General features: G+C 38.2%; 1 protein-coding gene across 1 annotated transcript in view; it reads right to left on the reverse strand.

The window, feature by feature from the left end:
• Positions 1-4,930: 4,930 nt before the first annotated feature.
• Positions 4,931-19,514, reverse strand: part of Sema3c (semaphorin 3C) — a 155,876-nt gene continuing 141,292 nt past the window's right edge. Inside the window, exons 15-18 of the mRNA XM_052720997.1 lie at positions 19,203-19,360; positions 13,413-13,480; positions 11,074-11,204; positions 4,931-7,551 (exon numbers count right to left, since the gene is read on the reverse strand). Of these exons, the coding sequence (XP_052576957.1) occupies positions 7,138-7,551; positions 11,074-11,204; positions 13,413-13,480; positions 19,203-19,360 (771 nt within the window). The 3' untranslated portion in view covers positions 4,931-7,137. The remainder of the gene's footprint in view (positions 7,552-11,073; positions 11,205-13,412; positions 13,481-19,202; positions 19,361-19,514) is intronic.

A 19,514-nucleotide genomic window follows, 5' to 3' on the forward strand; every position in this document is an offset into this window, starting at 1 on the left:
GTTTCTCCAAACTTATGTTCCAGCCCGGACAACAAGCAGTTAATTCATCACTCAAGGTAAATATTTTTTTTCTAAATATGAGCCTAGGACTTCCTACACTGATGAACCTTTCTTTAAAAAGCCATTTTTCCTCTCCCTCTCTCTATACAGACTGTAATACCATTCATGGTGCCAGCTCCTAGTTCTGGGTTGATGACATTGGAGGCTAACACCAAAAGGCAGGCAAACACGTATTTCTGCCGTTGGTTCTTTCTCATCCCCAGATTAATCTTCCTTAAGTTTTTTCATCTCCAAGTGTTCATAATTATTCTGTTACAGAGAAGGAAAATAGATTTTTTTTTCCAGCTCCCATCCTAAATGCCAACTTGTGGTGCAAGCATCTTAAGGGAGTCTGGAGACCATTTTTCTAGAACTTGGTCCCCTTCACTGATGTGGTAAAGGAGAGTAGCCATTTGTGGAAGCGGTAACAGTCCAGGTTCCCTGCTTCAGTGCTGACCTCTGGTCCTTAATTAAAGGTTGAGGTCCCAAACAGAGCATGTTGCTTTTCTATAAAGGGATATTTTACCCAAACTCCATTGTATTAATGTCCTTTCAGCTAGCTTCTTTCCAAATCCTAGAATAAAATGCATCCTTTCCCTGTAAATAATATCAGGATTAAGTAATAAGGTATTGAGGCATAAGTCCTTACTGTAGTAGGTAGCTGTTCCAACTTTGACCTTGAAGAACTGCCCCCAGTGAGATAGCAGGTAACTGCCACATCTGTCTATTGCCTGCCCCTGGGGCAAGGCCAAGGCGAGACCAGTTAAGACCTGAGATGCCTACTTGTGGGCTCTCTTGGCTCTTCCTGATCCTGAGTGCTGGATTGCAGACCAAGTCAGAGTTCTCCAGAAAACCACTGGACTGCACCTCATCTCTCCCAGATCCTGTAAACGATCCCTTATTGGCTGTAAGTTATCCCTGAAATAAACCTCTTTTAATTACCAGATAAACTATGTGGAATTACCTAGTTAATTGCTGCTATACCTTACAGCGAGTTGGAGAACTCATCCTCTCTATTATATCTTCAGCGAGTGTTTATTACCTCGCTGTTACCTGTTACCCAGAGATGGAACCGCAGCCTTTGATGTTTAGAGCCACTGTGCATGGGACACACCTGGTCTTAGACATTAACATGCATACAGCACCATTTTTGTTTTGTTTTCCCATACTGAAACCTAAGCCATATATTCTTCTGGATAGTATGGATAATAAATCCCCCAGACAGTTTCTGCCTATCATAGTCCAGGATCACTGCTGGAGCTCCCTTGACCCCTTGACCTCTTTCTGATGTCGGTGCTTCTCCCAGAGCAACTTCCTGATCCTCATGGGATGACATCAGTACACTTCACCCCTTCTCTCTAGTTCAAAGACGCATCCCAGAAGAGACTGTTATGATCCTTTTTGTCTTTGTGTGGATGGAAGACAACACTTGGATGTGTCAACTGTCTTAGACCCTAGTTGGATGTCCTGTTTTCTTTTTTTTCCGTTTCCACAGACCTCTAAACAGAGCCAGCTGCATATGCCATAGAGCATAAATCCTTCCTTGACTTTGTAATGCTAGAAACAAACCTAAGTGCCTCATCGTGGTCACCTGACCCCGCTGGCTTGGCTGATTGACCTATGGAATGTGTCTTAGCCACAATTGTTTGGTTTAAATGAAATCTTCTTGAATTGCTTCTGACTTACTAGTCTGCCTTACTAGTTTGCTCCTCTGTCTGGAATGCCCCTTGATTTACACAGGATCCCCACACCTTCCTTTCTTTTCTTTAATACACTTAGCTTAACTTACAGGATACTTGCTTGCTTGACTGTTCACTTACTTCTGCCTGTGGAAAGCTTCACACCAACAGGGTTATTACTGTATTCTGTATTAGAAAGCACATACTTTTTACCTAATGAGTGCTCCATAAATATTTGGTGAGAAAATTAATAAATAGTATTTTCAATAGCAGAGCCAGCAAAAAAAAAAAAAGGCCAAAACATATACTATTCTTTTTACATCAGGTGACTACTACAGATTCTATGTGAATAATCTCAATTAAGCTTGACCACAGGACCATGTGATTCATGTTTTGACAACTGTAGATTTGCATAGTTAAGAGTAGTGAGTTAGAAAGACGAAGCCTAGGCATTTTTAGTTCCTCAAGTGTCTTGCTAATCAAATTACAAAGCCTGACACATACAAAACTGGAGCAAATGAGCATGTTTTCTAATGAATATTGCTACAGATGGAAGATGCTTAAGGTCTATAACCACACATTTCATTTTCCACATTTTTAAGTCATTTGTAAAACAAAACAAAACAAAAAAACCTTTAAATGCATCAGACACATCTAAACACTTCAAATATAAATTTGTCATTTATAGAACAGACTACTTATTGATATTTCAGGACATCCTGAGAAGGAAATAGACACTTATGCACATCATGAACTCCACATGGAAATTGTCACAGAAAATGCTCCATAAGTGAACATTAGTAAGAAGACTGGAATTCTTAGGCTGCTGTAACCGCTGTCAGAGTAAGATCTCCATCATGTATTTAGACTCATTACCTGGGTGAAGTCAGATTGATGCTGCAGGAGACCTAGGTAATTACAAGGACAAAACCTTCATAAAGCTTTAGAATGGAGCACAGAACTGTGTCATTCTCAGCTGTGGGGCCTGAGGAGAGAGCTCAATGGTTCAAAGCACTCTTTGTTCTTCTAGAAAACTCTGGTTCGAATCCCAGCAGCCGCAAGTTGGCTATCAACTGTCTGTATGTAACCCCAGTTTCATAGGATCCAGTGGCCTCTACCACACTCCTCATGTGCCAGGAATTCACGTGTTGCACATGCATACATTCAGGAGAAACATTCATCCAAATACAATAATAATAAAATTAGGTTTAAAAAAATTCAATAATTTATTGAGAGGGCTTTTGAAACATTTCTAAGTGTAGAAGATGGAATAGAAATTTGAAGTAGAAACTGAAATTTATTCTGGAATAGTTAATAAATTAAATTTGGCTCATCTGTGAATATAAGTACATAGTACATAGATCAACATATACATATAAGCATATAAAGAAATCACTAGGACTGTCTGACGTTTGTGGGTCTCCGTTACATTGTGTTTCCTGTGGCCATTTTCCCTTGTCTATGAAACAAACTGCTGGCATCACATCATACCTATAACTGCCAGTTCCTAGTGCCTCAAAACAAGTTACCTCATCAGTCCACATTCTGTGCCCCAGTATGTGGGATGTGAATGCTTAGTAAAGAAGATTATGATTTATCCTCAAAATAAATACGAAGGAAGTTAAAAGGTGTAACTTTTTTGTCTCATTTCAAATTGTAGGAGGGAAATTATGACAAGACCTGAGAAAATAGAAGGCTTTTCATGTCACGAGCCGTGGGGTCACATGCACACTGGAAGGTATCCAGAGAAGCAATGGTGGTGACTCATTTTCGTAACAATTCATCAAATAGCCATTGTGCCTTGCCAAAATAATTCGGTTTTGATCTCATAAACTCTGTGGATGGCATTTTTGCATGGATAACTCAGAAGGAAAAAAAAACACTTGAAGAATAAAAACTTACTCTTTTTGTTCTTTGGGTAGAGAGGTAACCTTACATAGAATAAACAGTTTTAATGTGTTTATTATAATGTCATTCTTCAATAGCGTTTTATGTAAGGAACACTCAGGCATGGCAACATAATAGCCCTGAGAAATACACAATTCTAACTATTTGGAAAGTGGAATTTTATGAGGTGAATCAATAAATACATTCGAGTCACTCGAAGGAAGACGACACTTGTTACATCATGAAGCTTGCTCTTCTGTCTCCCGATGCCTGTATGCAAAATGTTGTTGTGGATCCACGAAAACAGGACTGTACATCAGAGGTCACCTATGTGACAACTTACTGGTCGTGAAATTCACCAGTTGGCATGCACTTGTGATTGGTTTTGTTTTTGCAGAAGGGTTTAGATTCCTGTGCAGAATTTTGTCAGTTGAAAGGATGGTGGATAAACTCTCACAAAAAAATAATAAAACATTTTCCACAATGATCTTCAACTACTTTATTGTCATGCATAGAATTCAGCAAAACTCTGAATATTCAATAAAATGAACACTGTGGTTTACTTGGTCTGGTTATGTCTTCTTTTATACTTCAGCTTTTTAACAGCCTTAACTACATGGCACAGCAAGACAGAAGAAAGCTGCAGTGGTCCTGTCACTCTGATGTGTCATGTGAGCCCATCTGTGGCTTCCTCCTCTCAAGTTTATAAAGGACTCTCTCTACTTGGGTAGGTACCAGCTGATCCTTTGACCATAGGCTTCCTACCTGGATGACTGATGCCGAATTTGACATAGAACACAGATGAAGGATTCCTTCCTACTCTAGAAAAGCTGGGCAATGTCATAATATTTTTGAACATGTGAATATATGATGTGTTCTGCCCAATTCAGAATATGAGGTAGAGAGAAACATAAAGTCTTTCCCAAAATAAAATCATAAACCTGAACTTAAATGTAGGTAGAGTGAATCCAGTCATTTGCATTTCCAAACTACAATTATTTAAAATTATAGACATGATATATTATGAATAACTTAGATAGGCATGGGTAAATGTAAAATACTGAGGCTAAAAATGTACTGATTTGCATATGCTAATGTGTTTATATAAATATACATAGAAGGTGGATGTTAGTAGATGGATTCAAGTTTGAACTTGAATGAAGGCTACTGCTATGAGATATATGTATTCTGGAATTCTTAAATTCTAAAATATTTCATGGTTTGTTTTCACAAAATCAGATAACAATCGTTAAATGATAATAACAATTCAGTAGTTTCTATCATATTAACACATACTATGCTAAAAAGAAAAGTGAAAGACATCCTCCAGGGAGTTCAATGTTTTATTTTGCCAGACAAATGATTTCTTCAACGTCTAATTAAATTTTCATGTGGTAACTACATTGAGTTTGCTTTCTCTAAACAGGGCGATCATTCACTGTAATGACAGCTTCATCATGCTAAGTCTACTTACAAACCTACACTTGGAGGGGAAAAGTGCATATCTAGGTAATTGTATATACAATACAAATGAAAAACATGTTAAATCATCAAACTGCCCAAGCACACACACAAAAACCCAACTAGTCACCCATATTCAATATGTATTAATTATGTTTTTTAGAAATACATATATTTTACATTTGGCAGGGTTATGTTGAAGAGTAATTTCTGTATCTTTAAAAGGAAAGCAATGAGCATGTAATTAAGGTAAAAACAGGAGGTATTAAATAACACAAATAATAGCATAGAATTAAACATCACCATCTAGCAGTTTGAAGTTATGTGGAGCAAGGGGACTGTGCTTTGGAAGTCATTTTACTTTAAATGTTTATACAATAGATGAATCACAAACACAGAGGACCGTGTTAGCACTGCACATAAACACACTGTAATTTTTGCATGTATAAGAAAAAATAAAATATGACTGTTTTAAGCATGAAAACCATTTGCATATGGGAACACTGTCGTTTACTGTAGCAGTACACATTTGGAATAATAATTTAAAAACAAAATTGGATGACATTTATGTGCTCTGCTTTAATTGTTTTCTATAACACTGAGGTGTCCTCTTAGAACATCAAAATTTACCATCACTTAACTAAACACATTTTCATCTTCTGGTAATGGATATAATCCCTCCATATTCCCTTCCCTCTTTTCCTCCTTCCTGACCTTCCTTCTATCATGTCTGTCTGTCCTTCTTTCCTGCCTGCTTCCCTTCCTCCCTCTCTCTCTTCCTTTCTTTATATTTAAACCCAGGTCCTTGTGCATACCAAACATGTAATCTACCACCAACTTACACCCTACACATGGTTTTCCTTCTGGAGTTTTGTTTACAATTCTCAAAAAGGAGGCAGATCCCCCTTCATTACCTTGGTTATGACTGTTAATAAGAGGTGTGTTTCAATAGTGTTGGGTACAATTTCTCTTTCTCTCTGGAAATATAAACATGTATTAAAATAAATTTAAATTTAAAAATTGAAGTTCTATCATTAAAAGAAGTATGAGGAAATTTTCCATAATTTATCCATTTAGTTTTTAAATTGGAGAAAATAATTTTAGTATACTTTTTTCACAAACAATCCAAACGTTTTGATAGTTTCACTCTGTATGGAGAAGTTGGATGTTTTAACAATGCTTCCTCCTTGTTTTGTTTAATTTGCCAAGCAGACTAGGAAACAGAAATCAAGCAGTAAATCAATTAAATAATGTAAGAGTATATGTAAGTCTATAATAACTTAAATAACTTCCAAAAAACAAAGTGCTTTTATTTGGAAGATGATAACCTAACAGTAGAAATACCAATGCCTTATGCCTTACAGAGACGTCTCCCATCGAAGGCCTGGACAGCACAGGCTATTCATTTGGTCTTCCTGAAACAAGAGGACAGAGACTAATGGCAAATCTCAGTAACTGGCACATATTATGATCTTAAACAAAGGAACAAGCAAGAATATAATTCACTGGAAGCATGTGAACTCATCATGTTCTCTTTATGAGTCACACTTAACTTTTAAGTAACATCTGGATGCTCCCTTCCCCGTCATTTGTCTAACCTACACGACTTTGGATTGCTATTCTGTCACAGGCATTTATATGACATTTACTATGTGAAAATTGTGAATTGGAATTCGTTTTCATGTATAAAAACCACTGACAATTAAAAAGCTAAACCCCTAGAGCAGGGAAGGAACAGCACAGGGTAATTTATGGCCCTCGCTCAACCGAGGATGTAACAGTTCTGCTTCTGCTGCTGCATTGATGCTGAAGAAAAGACACATAAAGATATAAATAAAATCTGGGATAAGTTAAATATTTCTATGCACCATGAAGACCATGACATGTCTAGTGCTAGTCTGTATCATACAAGAAGATGCATGCTCATTTAAGTTCACAGAGAACACACTTGAGAGCGAGTCTCCAGCTTTTGTTAGGAATTTCTCATGGGTAAAGCACAAGACTTTGCTCAGTAGTTGACCAGTGAAGACAGAGCATTTGTTACTGGAAGCAAAGCCCCACAGATGAGCGTTTATGACTCTGGAAGCTGATTCCTCCTGTTCCTGCTTTTCCTGCTGTTGATGAGAGCCTTCAGCTTGCCATAGTCCCCCCTCATCTTCTGTGGCTCTTCTCCCAGCTGCTGCTGCTGCCGGGTGTCTTTACAGTACTGGTTGATGAGCTGCATTTCAGAGTGGCTGAATGCCCCCAGGATGTCCTTTGGATGAAAGGGTAGAGCCCTCACAGAGCCAGCCCATGTCCATGGGGACCACTTGTCTGTCACAACGGCCACCATTTCTGAGTCTAAAACTTTGAAGTTAATCTTGGCTATGGTCTGCTTGAAGCTGTTCTCAGTGGCGATGCAGTGGTAGAGCCCTTGGTCAGAATCCTGAACAGAGCGAATCAGCAGTCCTTGGGAAGTGGCTATAATTCGCTCATTGAGCTTAACCTATGAGAGAAACACCATGAATGTCCCAAATGGAAGACTATGATTTCTAAAACAATACACTCAATATATACCAAAAAAAAAGTTTCACAACTAGGCAGAAGCATTGAGGATCTTCTGTCTCACAGTATGCAACATTATGGTTAGTTCCACTAATCACATACACTCTTTTGTCTACAATGTGCAATCTTGTCTCTTGAACTACCGAAAGAGATAGTAAAGGTACCACTCACACAGGAAAATCTGAAGTGGGTTCCTGTGACGGCAAGTTTTACATCAAATTGACACAATCTAGAGTTACCTGAAAGGAGAATTTGAGAAGATGCCTCCAAAAGATGCCTCCAGTCTTAACTGAGAAGATACCTCCATAAGATTCTGCTGTATATCATTTTCTTAATTAGTGATTGGCATGGGTGAGCCCTGCCCACTGTGGGTCGCACCCTCCTTGGGCTGGTGGTTTATAGTTCTATAAGAAAGTAGGCTGAGGCAGTCACGGAGCCTACATGGGTCTATGATAGGCCCTCTGCATATATGTTGTGGCTGTTTTGCTTGAGGTTTTTGTGGGACTCCTAACAGTGTGAGTGGGGGTGTCTCTGACTCTTTTGCTTGATATTGGCACCCTTTTCCTCCTACTGGGTTGCCTCCTCCAGCCTTAATATAAGGATTTGTGCCTATTATTACTGCCTCTTGATATACCATGCTCAGTTGATATAACTGGGAAGTCTGGTCTTTTCTGAAGAGAAACACAGCTGCAGTGGACCTAGGGAGGAAACAAGTAGGGGGAAGGGAGTGGTGACTGGGAGGAGTGGAGGGCGGGGAGACTGCAGTCAGAATGTATTATATGAGAGAAGAATAAATAAACAGGGGGAATGCACCAAACTGATGTGTTCACTCTTGGTTATATACTTTTTATGAGATTTAAAAATAAAATAATACATAATCCCTGATTAGAAAAGGAAGCTGGTTGAGCAAGCCAAGGGGAACAAGCCAGTAAGCAGCAACCATCCATGACCTCTGCATCAGCTTCTGCCTCCAGGCTTCTGCCCTGTTTGAGTTCCTGACCTGACTTCTTTAAAGGACGAACAGCGATATGCAAGTGTAAGTCAAATAAACCCTGTGCTCCTCAAGTTGGTCATGGTGTTTTATCATAGCGGCAGTAACCCTAACTAAGACAATTTCCCTTCAGACAAATGTAGTTTCACCCTACACAAACACAAGATTGGTAGTTCTTTTGGCATCTGATTCATAGGAAACAGTTTTATATTAATGAAATTCTTACATGATATCCATTTAGCCCTGAAATTATTTTAATTTTAATTTTTATGAAACTACTCACTTGTAAAAGCAGAAAATAACTATTATGGGGTTCATTTCTTTCTTTTTTTTACAATAAGTATTCTCAACACAGGTACACACACACATACACACACACACACACACACACACACACACACACACACACACACACACAGAATTTTGAATGTTTTCAAGGATCTTGTCCAATTATCACACTACAGGATGCCTAAAAATAAGTTGCAAGGACATTACTTTACAAGACTTTCAAAAAAATTTATTTCCACAAGATAATAAAAACATGTGGTAGTGTTTAGTCACTATAAGGCTCATAATAGAAAATGACCAATCGCTGGGTATTGGCTACACACATGAGATCCATTTGCTTCACAATTAATTGCCTTAAAATAGTAGCTATTGTGTTGTCAATGAAGATACCAAGAAATCATGTGGTGGGAAGTTTTCTGGTATTTATAATCTGGATTATCTCTCTTTGAGTAAAAACAGAAACAGGACCAAAATCAAGAAAGGTAATACATGTGAACATTTTTACATGATCAAAGTTCTGCACAAAAGTACATTTAATTGTTAATAAAATCCAAATCAAAGGTTGTATTTAGATTTAAAATGTATAATATTGAGTGAGTTAATATTCATCATGTAGCTACAGGTGCCAGGCAGCAGAGGTCAGAGTGACTTGGATTCTCAGAAACTGGAGGTACAGGGGTTTGTGAGCTTCCTGGTATGGGTACAGGGAACCTGAAACTGGGTCCTTTACAAGAATGGATTAAGAAAATGTGGTACATATACACAATGGAGTACTACTCAGCAGAGAAAAACAATGACAGCATGAAATTTGCAGACAAATGGATGGAACTAGAAAATACCATCCTGAGTGAGGTAACCCAAACCCAGAAGGACAAACATGGTATGTACTCACTCGTAAGTGGATTCTAGATACAAAGCAAAGAATAATCAGATTGCAACCCACAGAACCAGGGAGGCTATATGGTGGGGGGACCCTAGGATGACTGTGGCTTAGAATAAGTTTTGGTTTTACTCAAAAAAAGAAATAAATAAACAAAAAACAACAAATTTTTTTAAACTATCAATGGATTCAGAGGAAATAGGGAGCTCCAAAGCCCACCTGTTCTATCCTTTCTGCCACACAATTTAATCTCCACTTATGCAAATGGTCATCAGCCTATGATTTAATGTTTCAGCCTCATGGAATTCAGTTACTAAAGACCATATAACACATTTGAATAAGCAAGGGTGAGAGTTGGACCTGTTTTTTCCTATGGAACCAAGGTCCCAGTCACTTTGATACAGTGTCTGTGTTCTACAGCTTTCAGTCATGTGCACTTGCAAAGCCTTGATTAACACCACAAGAAACAAAAGCACCTACAATAGAACCTACACAAATGCAGGGAGTGCATCCAGTTTCTGCTTGGCGCCATCGAAATTGAGTATAGTAACAACATGCATTATAGAATTAGAGGTTGCATGTATGTGCATGTGATTTTTTCTTCTCATTTGTCAGGACAGTGTGACATCAGCATCATGGAATTCAGGATTTACAATATGTCACTCTATGCCAATTTGCAATGCCATTCTTTCCAAACAGTTCTTTATAATCAATAAAATTTTAGAGTAAGAATGTATTTATTTGCAAGTCTAGGGGTCTTTTTCCTTAACAATAAATAAATCCAGTGGCCTCATAAGCAATTATTACATAAATTACCTGAGTGACATATAAGGGTCATGAATGCTAATGCAATGGAAACATGACCACACAGCAGAAAAATGCTCCTTGCTATGAAGGAAGGGTTATAGTTCAACATAATTTCTTGCTGAGGAAAACGGAATGTTTTTAAAGCTCCTTTTATGCTGTGAGTCACACAGAGGTGCTGTTGTACGCAGTCTGAGCTGCTGGCTTTGCAGGCATCTTTTCTTTCACGAGTGCCTCCTTACATGACCACTCCGTCCTAGCACTTGAGCTCTTGTTACAAGCACTAAGGCTACAGAGGAGCTGGGCAGAGCAGATTTCTCATTAATCCCCCAGTCTGAGGACAAAGGATTTTAAAGATGACGGCAATGACTTGGCACTGACCTAAAAGGATGTTTCTGTGTCCTCACTTCCCAGTTTCATCTGTGCCTCCCTAAGAACTGGGATTTAGTGCTCCTCCCAGGGTCCTGATGGACAGCTGGGAGGTGGGGCAGGCCACTCACCTCTTTCCTCCGGTCTTTATCTTTCTGCAGCAGCCACTTGATAGATGCCTGTGGAGATTTGGGGGCACACTCAAGGAAAGTGCTATTATTTCTTACTCCATACTGAACAATTTCAGCTGCATTTCTGTATGCTGAAAAGCAGAAATCAGAGGAATGAGAGAGAAGAGATTTAGAGAGTACTCCTCTACGTGAAAGCTTCTCTCTGTAAAATTGTGTTCAGTATGGCTGTCACAATAATGTAGCAGGTATAATTTACGGGTCTAGCCATTTTGTTTTAATGTAAAGTAAAAGAGACACTAAAAGTTACCTAAGGTTTTATTGGTACACATTTATTACTCTGCACTGAGGATTGTAACAACTTTAATTAATTATTATAACAGCCTTTTAGTTAGATTTTCTCAGTTGCACAAAGTGAGGTCATGAGGCATGAATGACATGGGTACATGATTATATATCTGTACGTACATAACATGTGTAATATATAAAGGAGTACCCTGTAAATGCAGTGTGAAGTGCCAGACAAAATGGGAGCTCAGTTTATGCCATTCACGAGATCATACTCAGTGAGAAATGGAAGAAGCGCAAACAGAAATTGTGGGATGTCCACAGTATGATACAATGATCGAAAAGCCAGGCTTGGAGTCAAAGGCACGTGGGATAAATGAATGCCCGTCCACACCACTGGCTGTGTAAGGTGAGACACGTTACTTGAGCCATCTCTGTGTTCCTTTAGTCATTTCTGAAGCATAGATTATAATATTTTTAAACTTTTAGATAAAAATTTTATGGGAAAGGAAGCACTTAGTGAAACCAGGCAGAGGTTAAAACGGGACCAGAAGGCTTTCTTCCTAAATCAGGGATAAAAATCGATGTTGTGACAGGTTTTAAACAGTGGATGAGGTCATCACAAGAAAGCCCTTGAGCTCAGACCCAAAGTCAGTGCGATATTGGACATTACCTCCACTGTTACTCTCCTCACTACTGTGACAAGGGGCATCAGAAAGAGGAACTGACATAAAGTTTTATGAAAATGCCCCAGGAATAGCAAGTGACAAAGCAGATGAATTCCCTGAATTAGATGTATGAAACAACAAAACAAAACGTCTACCGCAGAGTTGTATCTTGGTTACCATAAAAGGAACAGGAATGTCATTCTTTGCTAAGTGAAGGGCCAGGCTCCAATGGGTGGTAAACGTTAAGTTCGTCTCTAGCCTCGGTATAGTGAACTTGGGGCTTGCTGCCTCATAGACCTGAGTCCTGCGGTTACTCTTCATTTCAGGTTTTTTTTTTTTTAATTTTATAAACTTTATTTTATAAAATTTTGCACATAGTTTCATCTTTAAAATAATATGCCTGCAGCACCAGGTGAGTCAGGAGAAAGAGCTGTTTGAGGTGGAGGGAAGTGATCCATGAATAGTTTAACAACAAGGCATCTCTTTGTCAGGACAAAGAGGAAGGGGTTGGGTTAACTGTAAAACAGGGCAGGCCTGTAGTTGAGTCTCAGCCTGGATCTCTGAAGGATTATTCCCTGCATCTGTAGTACTGGGACAGTACATGCCTCCAGAAAGGGATGAGTTAATAAACAAAATGTGCTAGGAACACATAATGCATTTTATAAATATGAAAAAATCATATCCACGTTAAAGAGTAAAGGGACTCTGACAACACAAAAAGAGCTATGCGGAGCATCACAGATTCTGTGGGATTCCACCCCACAAAGTGTCTAGAAGGGTCAAATTCTAAAGAAAGTTAGACAGTTACTGGCAGGCACTAGGGGAAAGGAGATGCTTAGCAAATATTTAATAAATGCAGTGGTTGTGTTTGGGAAGACAGTAAGGACCCTAAGATATCTGGCAGATAGTCACACAGGGTGAATGTGCTAAATAGTACAGAGGCCCATGGTTCAAAATCATTAAAATCATAATATTTTCTTATGTATATTTTCTTCAGTAAAATAGTGTTTATTGTGTTACTTGTTAGTGAATTTTAGAAGTAAAATTTTGCTTCAGAAAGAAATAAGCAACTAAGAGAATCTGTGTTTGCCATCTGTGTGAGGGACCTACCCGCTCACACACTGGCTGCCACGTACTCCAGAACACATGTTTTTTGTGGTTCTCCATAGTCACACAAATAGCACTTAAGTTTAATCGCCACTAACAAATACTTTACAAACTCAGGATGACACGTTCTTAAGTGAGTGACTTGAGTGAAGATTCCTTATTAAAGGAGATGTTCGGCATGACTAACATCTGCTCACTTCTGATACCTTTTAGGTTGAACCCTCGGCATTGTGTCAGTGGGTTCCCTCGGCATGACTAACACCCGCTCACTTCTGATACCTTTTAGGTTGAACCCTCGGCATTGTGTCAGTGGGTTCCCGTGTCTCACGTCCTGCCTTCGGCTCCTCCTGCAAGTGCAGAGAAATATTAAAGGGATTTGACATTGCTGACAGTTATGCCACATTAAAAGCACCCCATTTTAAACTTTGCAGCATTTTGCTTGTCTAAGCTTTAATTCAGAAAGCAAATAGAGGAAGTCTCATTGTTTCACGCAGCCCTCTGACCATTCATGGTGCGTGAGTGACAGATGGAACCCAACCTTCCTCCACATCGAGTCAGTCCTCTCTCTCTATCACCTGTGAGGGGACAGCCATAAAACTACTATATGCATCACTCCCAAGGGGATGCTGGGTCGTCTAAATAACTGTATCAAATTTTATTTCACAGAAATTAATCCAAAGTGCCTTAAAATAAAAACTGCTAAATGGTAAACTCAACAGCATTTTTCTTCTTCTAAAAGTTTTGTTTAAATAAACACATTTTTGTTTAAAAGTCAGTACTCTATAGATGTTTTAAACTATTTTGAAACAAATAGTATTGCTGAATACAAAGAAAAACAACCTTTTACTTAAAAGATTTTCAGGCTTGCAAAAATGGGTATATATGTACAGTGAATTCTAGAATGCTTATATGCACAATTTTTTTCTATATTTGCTATATTTTCTCTTATGCAAGTATATATGTATAATATAGAATAATAGTGTATTTACTGTTATATAGACATATATGAAAACTTTTAGAAAATGAGATATAGATATAATGCTGCATGCTGTAGACAACAATATTTATATGCTAAAAATATTAATATTTATTTAATAACATCATTGTGTATATGGGATATAATAGTTTCTCAGTCCACTAAAATACTTATTAGGAGACTTTTTAAGGTTTATTCATCTCCAAGTCAAATAGTTTCATTGCTTGGAACATACTAATGGAAAAAGCATTTCAAAAAATGAGTTAAAAGTCTTTTTAAGTTGGAAATTAGTTACATAAAACTTTATGGTATTTTCTTATTAGTGATTTCTCTTCTTGAGTCTCAGGTTCATGAGGGCTATTAATTTTTACTTTATGATGGAAAAGAGAACAGTTGGATGCATACAGCCACCCCTAAAAGTCATATGGACTTTAAATATTGACAATACACAGCTAAATGATTTATGAATAAGAATATTATTTAGTTGGATTGTGTTAAGCCCTAACATTTTATCCTGATGATAAAATATTGAGCAAAATGAGCAGAAATAAAAATGTACACAGTGATTATTAAACATACAAAACAATATTAATCTCAAAGTCACTCATGATTTGAAAATCTCATTTTAAAATTATAAGAAGTGGTTAATACTTTATGTTAACAAGTATATTTATAGGAATATTGGCATATACATTGCACCATTCAATTATATATGTGTATAGTATCACACACGCATAGTAGTAGAGGTACCAGTCACTCTCATGGAAGGAAATACGATCAGTGTCCTGTTCTAGACCAGCCCCATGCCCACTTTTACTGCCATGTATTTGCATTATTTCCTACTGTTGATCCTGCGAATGTATACTAAAACAGCACTTTGTGAGTGTTCTTAGGGTTGAGCTGGTCATTTTCAGCCTTCCAGACACTCAATGTCATTCACAACGTCTAAATGTATTGTCCTGTAGTCAGGACTATGGGGTGCTACTCGTGTACAGTACATAAACTTTCAAGCTAAGCGAAGCAAACTTGCCACATCAACTTCCAGACATTCAAATAGAAAACCGTGTTGTAGCTCTTTTTAAATGATGAGATCAGCGAGAGCCTTTGGTATGTGTCACTTTCCTTGAATGCATTCCTGGAGCATAACAGAACCATGCTGGTAGGCAGCATGATATTATATTACATGTAGGATTTGGCTTTGGCTGACTTTGCTGATGTTTCATCATTATTCTCAATTCTTTTGGATAAACAATGAAATCATTTTCTACTTTCACAGAAAAGATATTTGTAAAGCTTGAACTGATTATCCCATCTTCCATTTTCCAACTATCTGCCTGAATTCAGGATAAATAACATTAGGAACTACATTGCAGTATTGATACTCACAAATATTTCATATACTTCAAAATGGTGAGAAAAAAAGTGCATATTGCTTACTATATACCAAGTTATTTAAAATGAAAGGAGCTATTTAATGCTGTGTGAATGTGTGGATTCTACTATTTTCTGGCTGTGACTCTATCTCTCTTTCCATACAAAGGGTATGTTTTTGCTTTAATGAAAATGAATTCATCTATGTAGTATTTGCTACAAACAGATAATTCAAGGGAAATAAAGCCAGATAATACTAGTAAAAAAGTGAACACCGGGGGGGGGGGGGTGTAGTGGTGGTGGTGGTGGTGGTGGTGGTGGTGGCACACGTCTTTAATCCCAGCACTCGGAAGGAAGAGCCAGGTGGACCTTTGTGAGTTGGAGGCCAGCCTGGGCTATGGAGCAGAATCTAGGACAGATACCAAAACTACACAGAGAAACCCTGTCTCACCCCCCCACATAAAGGTGAATGCTGAAAATATTACAGATGGTCTTTTCTACCACTACCTTTTAGTCTCTCTAGGACATAAATAAGGAAAACTGTATCAATTCATTCTGCAAACACACTTTACATTCTCCATAGCATGCTTGAGTTGGAAATAATTTGCAATATTTAAACAGTATAGATATTTTTAGTGAAATGTCTATTGCACTAACCAAAAAGAAATATGGGTAAGCTCATCCACTGTGTGTGTGTGTGTGTGTGTGTGTGTGTGTGTGTGTGTGTGTTGCTTTTTATAAGTTTTCATGATAGAATTAAGACACTGGTAGCGATATTCAAAACAGTTATTTAAATAGTTGATACTTAGATTTCCAGCCCAGCATGCATTTTTTAATGCTAGGCATGATATTGGAAGAGTTAACAGATGCAAGATAGCGTAAAAACTTTGTTTCTAAAGAGCCATGACTAAATTCATAGTTTGTGGTCATATAATAGTGATGTGTAACCCATGTTTTAGTATGAATCTTAAAAATGTAACTGGATTTGTAATAGGTGAGACAGTATATGAACATACTCAAAGACTTCTAAAATGTACAACAAATCTCAAATATGCTGTGATACCCCACACATGGGATGAAATTTTACTTGAGAAGCATTGCTTGTGTGAAAATTAAAAACTCCTGTCGGCCTAAGACAGTCTTTGCAAGGAAGGCGTTCTGCCCTTCCATTCTTTCACATTTAAACAAGGGTCTGATTTACCTATAGGATGTGGTGTTGTTCCATTTATAATTCCCACTTCACTTTGCTCTTTAGAAAGTATCATGTATCAGTTTTGTTCCTCACTAAATCTGGTTAAAAGACCAAGGGCTCTAACCCTGGTTCTGGAGATGCCATATTTTGCTCTAGAGCTTTGACTGGGAAAATATATTATCTGGCAAATATTTAGCTGGGGAAACACTTTCAAAACACTACTTTTACTATATTTAGAACTACATGACAAATACTTTTGAAAAATCCAATAGCAGCTACAAAAATAAAATTTATTCGTGATTACGATTGAAATTTGCATCCCTCACCCTCTGTGTCCAGGTTCTAATCTCTTCAGCCAGTACAAATATAAACAATTGTATGGGAATGAGCATCCAAAAGTGAGAGAAAACTGACAGATGTGTAGGAGTTCCTGCCCAACTCCTGTGACAAATGTGGGAGAAGAATACAGAGTCTTGGAACATTGATACAAGATTCCTGCTTCAAAGACGGGGATTCCCACTCATACCTGGTGCTTGTAAAGAAGGGGGATCCAGTCCAGGCTATTCGCTCTACTTCAGACTCAAGTTTCTTTCTCTGCTCAACACACTGGCTTGAGTATCTCATAGCCATGCTTGGCTTAATGTCTTCTGTCTCCCTCCCACATGCTCCTTCTACAGGGCTCATTCTGAGACAATGATGCCAATGTGTTTCCTAGTGCTCTCGTCTTAAGAACTTGGGAATTTGTTTACTCCTCCAGTTCTCTAAGCTCCCACACCAAACACTTCAACAGAGAATTCGACCGCTCCTCTATATGACCTAGATTATAACCCCATTCTGTATCCTTTGTCCTCCTACTCTGTTCAAACTACTTCCAATGCCAGTGCTCCAATAAAATCAACACCCAGCCAGTGACCTTTTAGAACAAGAGTCGGATGACTTCCATTCTAAACGAAAAGACTGAGTGCTGACAAAATACAGATAAAGTCCTACCTCACCGGGCATTGGGCATTTACTTCTTTCTTTCTAGCCTTCCCTCTCCTTTCATAAGCACCAGCATGAGCTGTGGTGTTTTCTCTTGAATTTTCCACAGCACACTTCTAGAGTGCTGTTCCCCCAGACACTGCCTTGGTGCTACGGTTTTCACATTTTTCGCCTGGTTCACTCTTCTGCGCACACCATGACCCTCTCTGACCACCGTTCAACCTGTCAAAAGCTGCTTTCCAGGTAACGTAATCCCCTTTTCCTTTTCACACCCAGAGACCTTGTGATTATTTGACATGTTCACAGGCTCCCTTAAGTGTTGTCTGTCTTCTCTCTTCCATGCGTTTTATACCCAAACACGAATTTCTACCTTTTGTTATTGTCTTCCATATTTTATATCCATTTTCTATAACAATGCCTGAAAAGTCCTTGTCTCAAGATAAATATTTGTTGAATTAACAGACAAAATGGTCAAGATTGGCATGAAAATCCAATGGCATGGGTCCTGTAAAGCTTAAAAACCATCTATAACAGACTCCAAAGATTTTGTGTTTGTTTTTATTTAGTTGAAGTTTTTTGTTAATTTTTTTGTTTTCTTTTTGGTCATGACTTTATTTTGTTTTCTTGGATTGGGGGTTTTGCTGTATTGAGGTTTTGCTTTTTGAGAAAGAACTTAAAGATGGGTGGGTAAAGAGGGGGCAAAGATCTGGAGGGGCTTGGAGGAGGGGAAGAATATGATCAAAATACATTAAATTTACAAATATAATATAAATTTATATTACACAAATATAATGTAACTAAAAAACAATTTAAAAAATCAGCCAATGCTTTCCTGGACAGTTCACTGGTTCTTAAGACTGGAATCATTTGCTTCCTCCACTGACCCTAATTTTTAACAGGTTTTGGTGCTCTCATTCATCATAACCTATATCCAAAAATTATTGCAAATATCACTTCTGCTGCATATTCTTTGCTAGCTCATCAGTGTTTCCACTGGAAATTTTTTCCAACTTGCTTTGGACTTTTACTTAGGCTGTGCATCCTCTCCAGCAACCATGCTTTCACTACCCAAACAGGAAGAAGCATGTCCAGCTAGGTTGTCAAAGCAAGCCAGGTGGGTATCTTTTCCTAGAACAATTTTCTTGTGGCAAGAATGATGAAGGTAGTTCTACTCCAAATACTAACTTTTGAAATTAATCTATTTTTGTTAATTATATGAAGGACAAAAACTTTGTTATAATTAAGCAATGTAGCCACACATAGTAGTATGGGGTTTAAGGCTATAGTGGTACAGAGCCACACAATAGCTAAATTAGTTAAATGCTGCCTAGTACATTCAATGGGTCCTAGAGCATAAGTTCTCCATGAAGAAGAGAACAAAACCTCACATCATGAAGTGCAGCATCTTCTTTACTGAAAGGCTGTGTGTAGTGATCAACATGGCCTCGTTTTGCATTGTCTTTTTAAACAAAACAGCCATAGAACTGATTCACATCTGTACTGCCCTATGAAGTCCATTTGGATTTTCACATGAATGTTTGGTACTCACCGCTTCCCAGTGGGGTAGAACCTGGAGCAAGAATGGCCATCCCAGGCACAGTATGGGTCCCTAGCCAGACAGCAGTCTGCACAGGCTGTGCCATAGATGTGGCATCGATGCAGAGACACTTGGGAAACCCCCTCATTGGAGCTCACATACAACTGTTGCTATAAGGAGAATCATGATGATTTATTTCAGATGGGAAAGTTAAAAGACTTTCAGCAGGAACACATTATTCTGTATGGCTACAAACCCATGGATTCATTTAGAAACAGACTCAAAACAAGAAGCAAAGAGGGTATAAAGCCAAAATAAATAGAA

The sequence above is a fragment of the Peromyscus californicus genome, unplaced genomic scaffold (genome assembly GCF_007827085.1).
Source record: "Peromyscus californicus insignis strain IS unplaced genomic scaffold, ASM782708v3 Scaffold_6__1_contigs__length_162567912, whole genome shotgun sequence".
Classification (NCBI taxonomy): domain Eukaryota; kingdom Metazoa; phylum Chordata; class Mammalia; order Rodentia; family Cricetidae; genus Peromyscus; species Peromyscus californicus.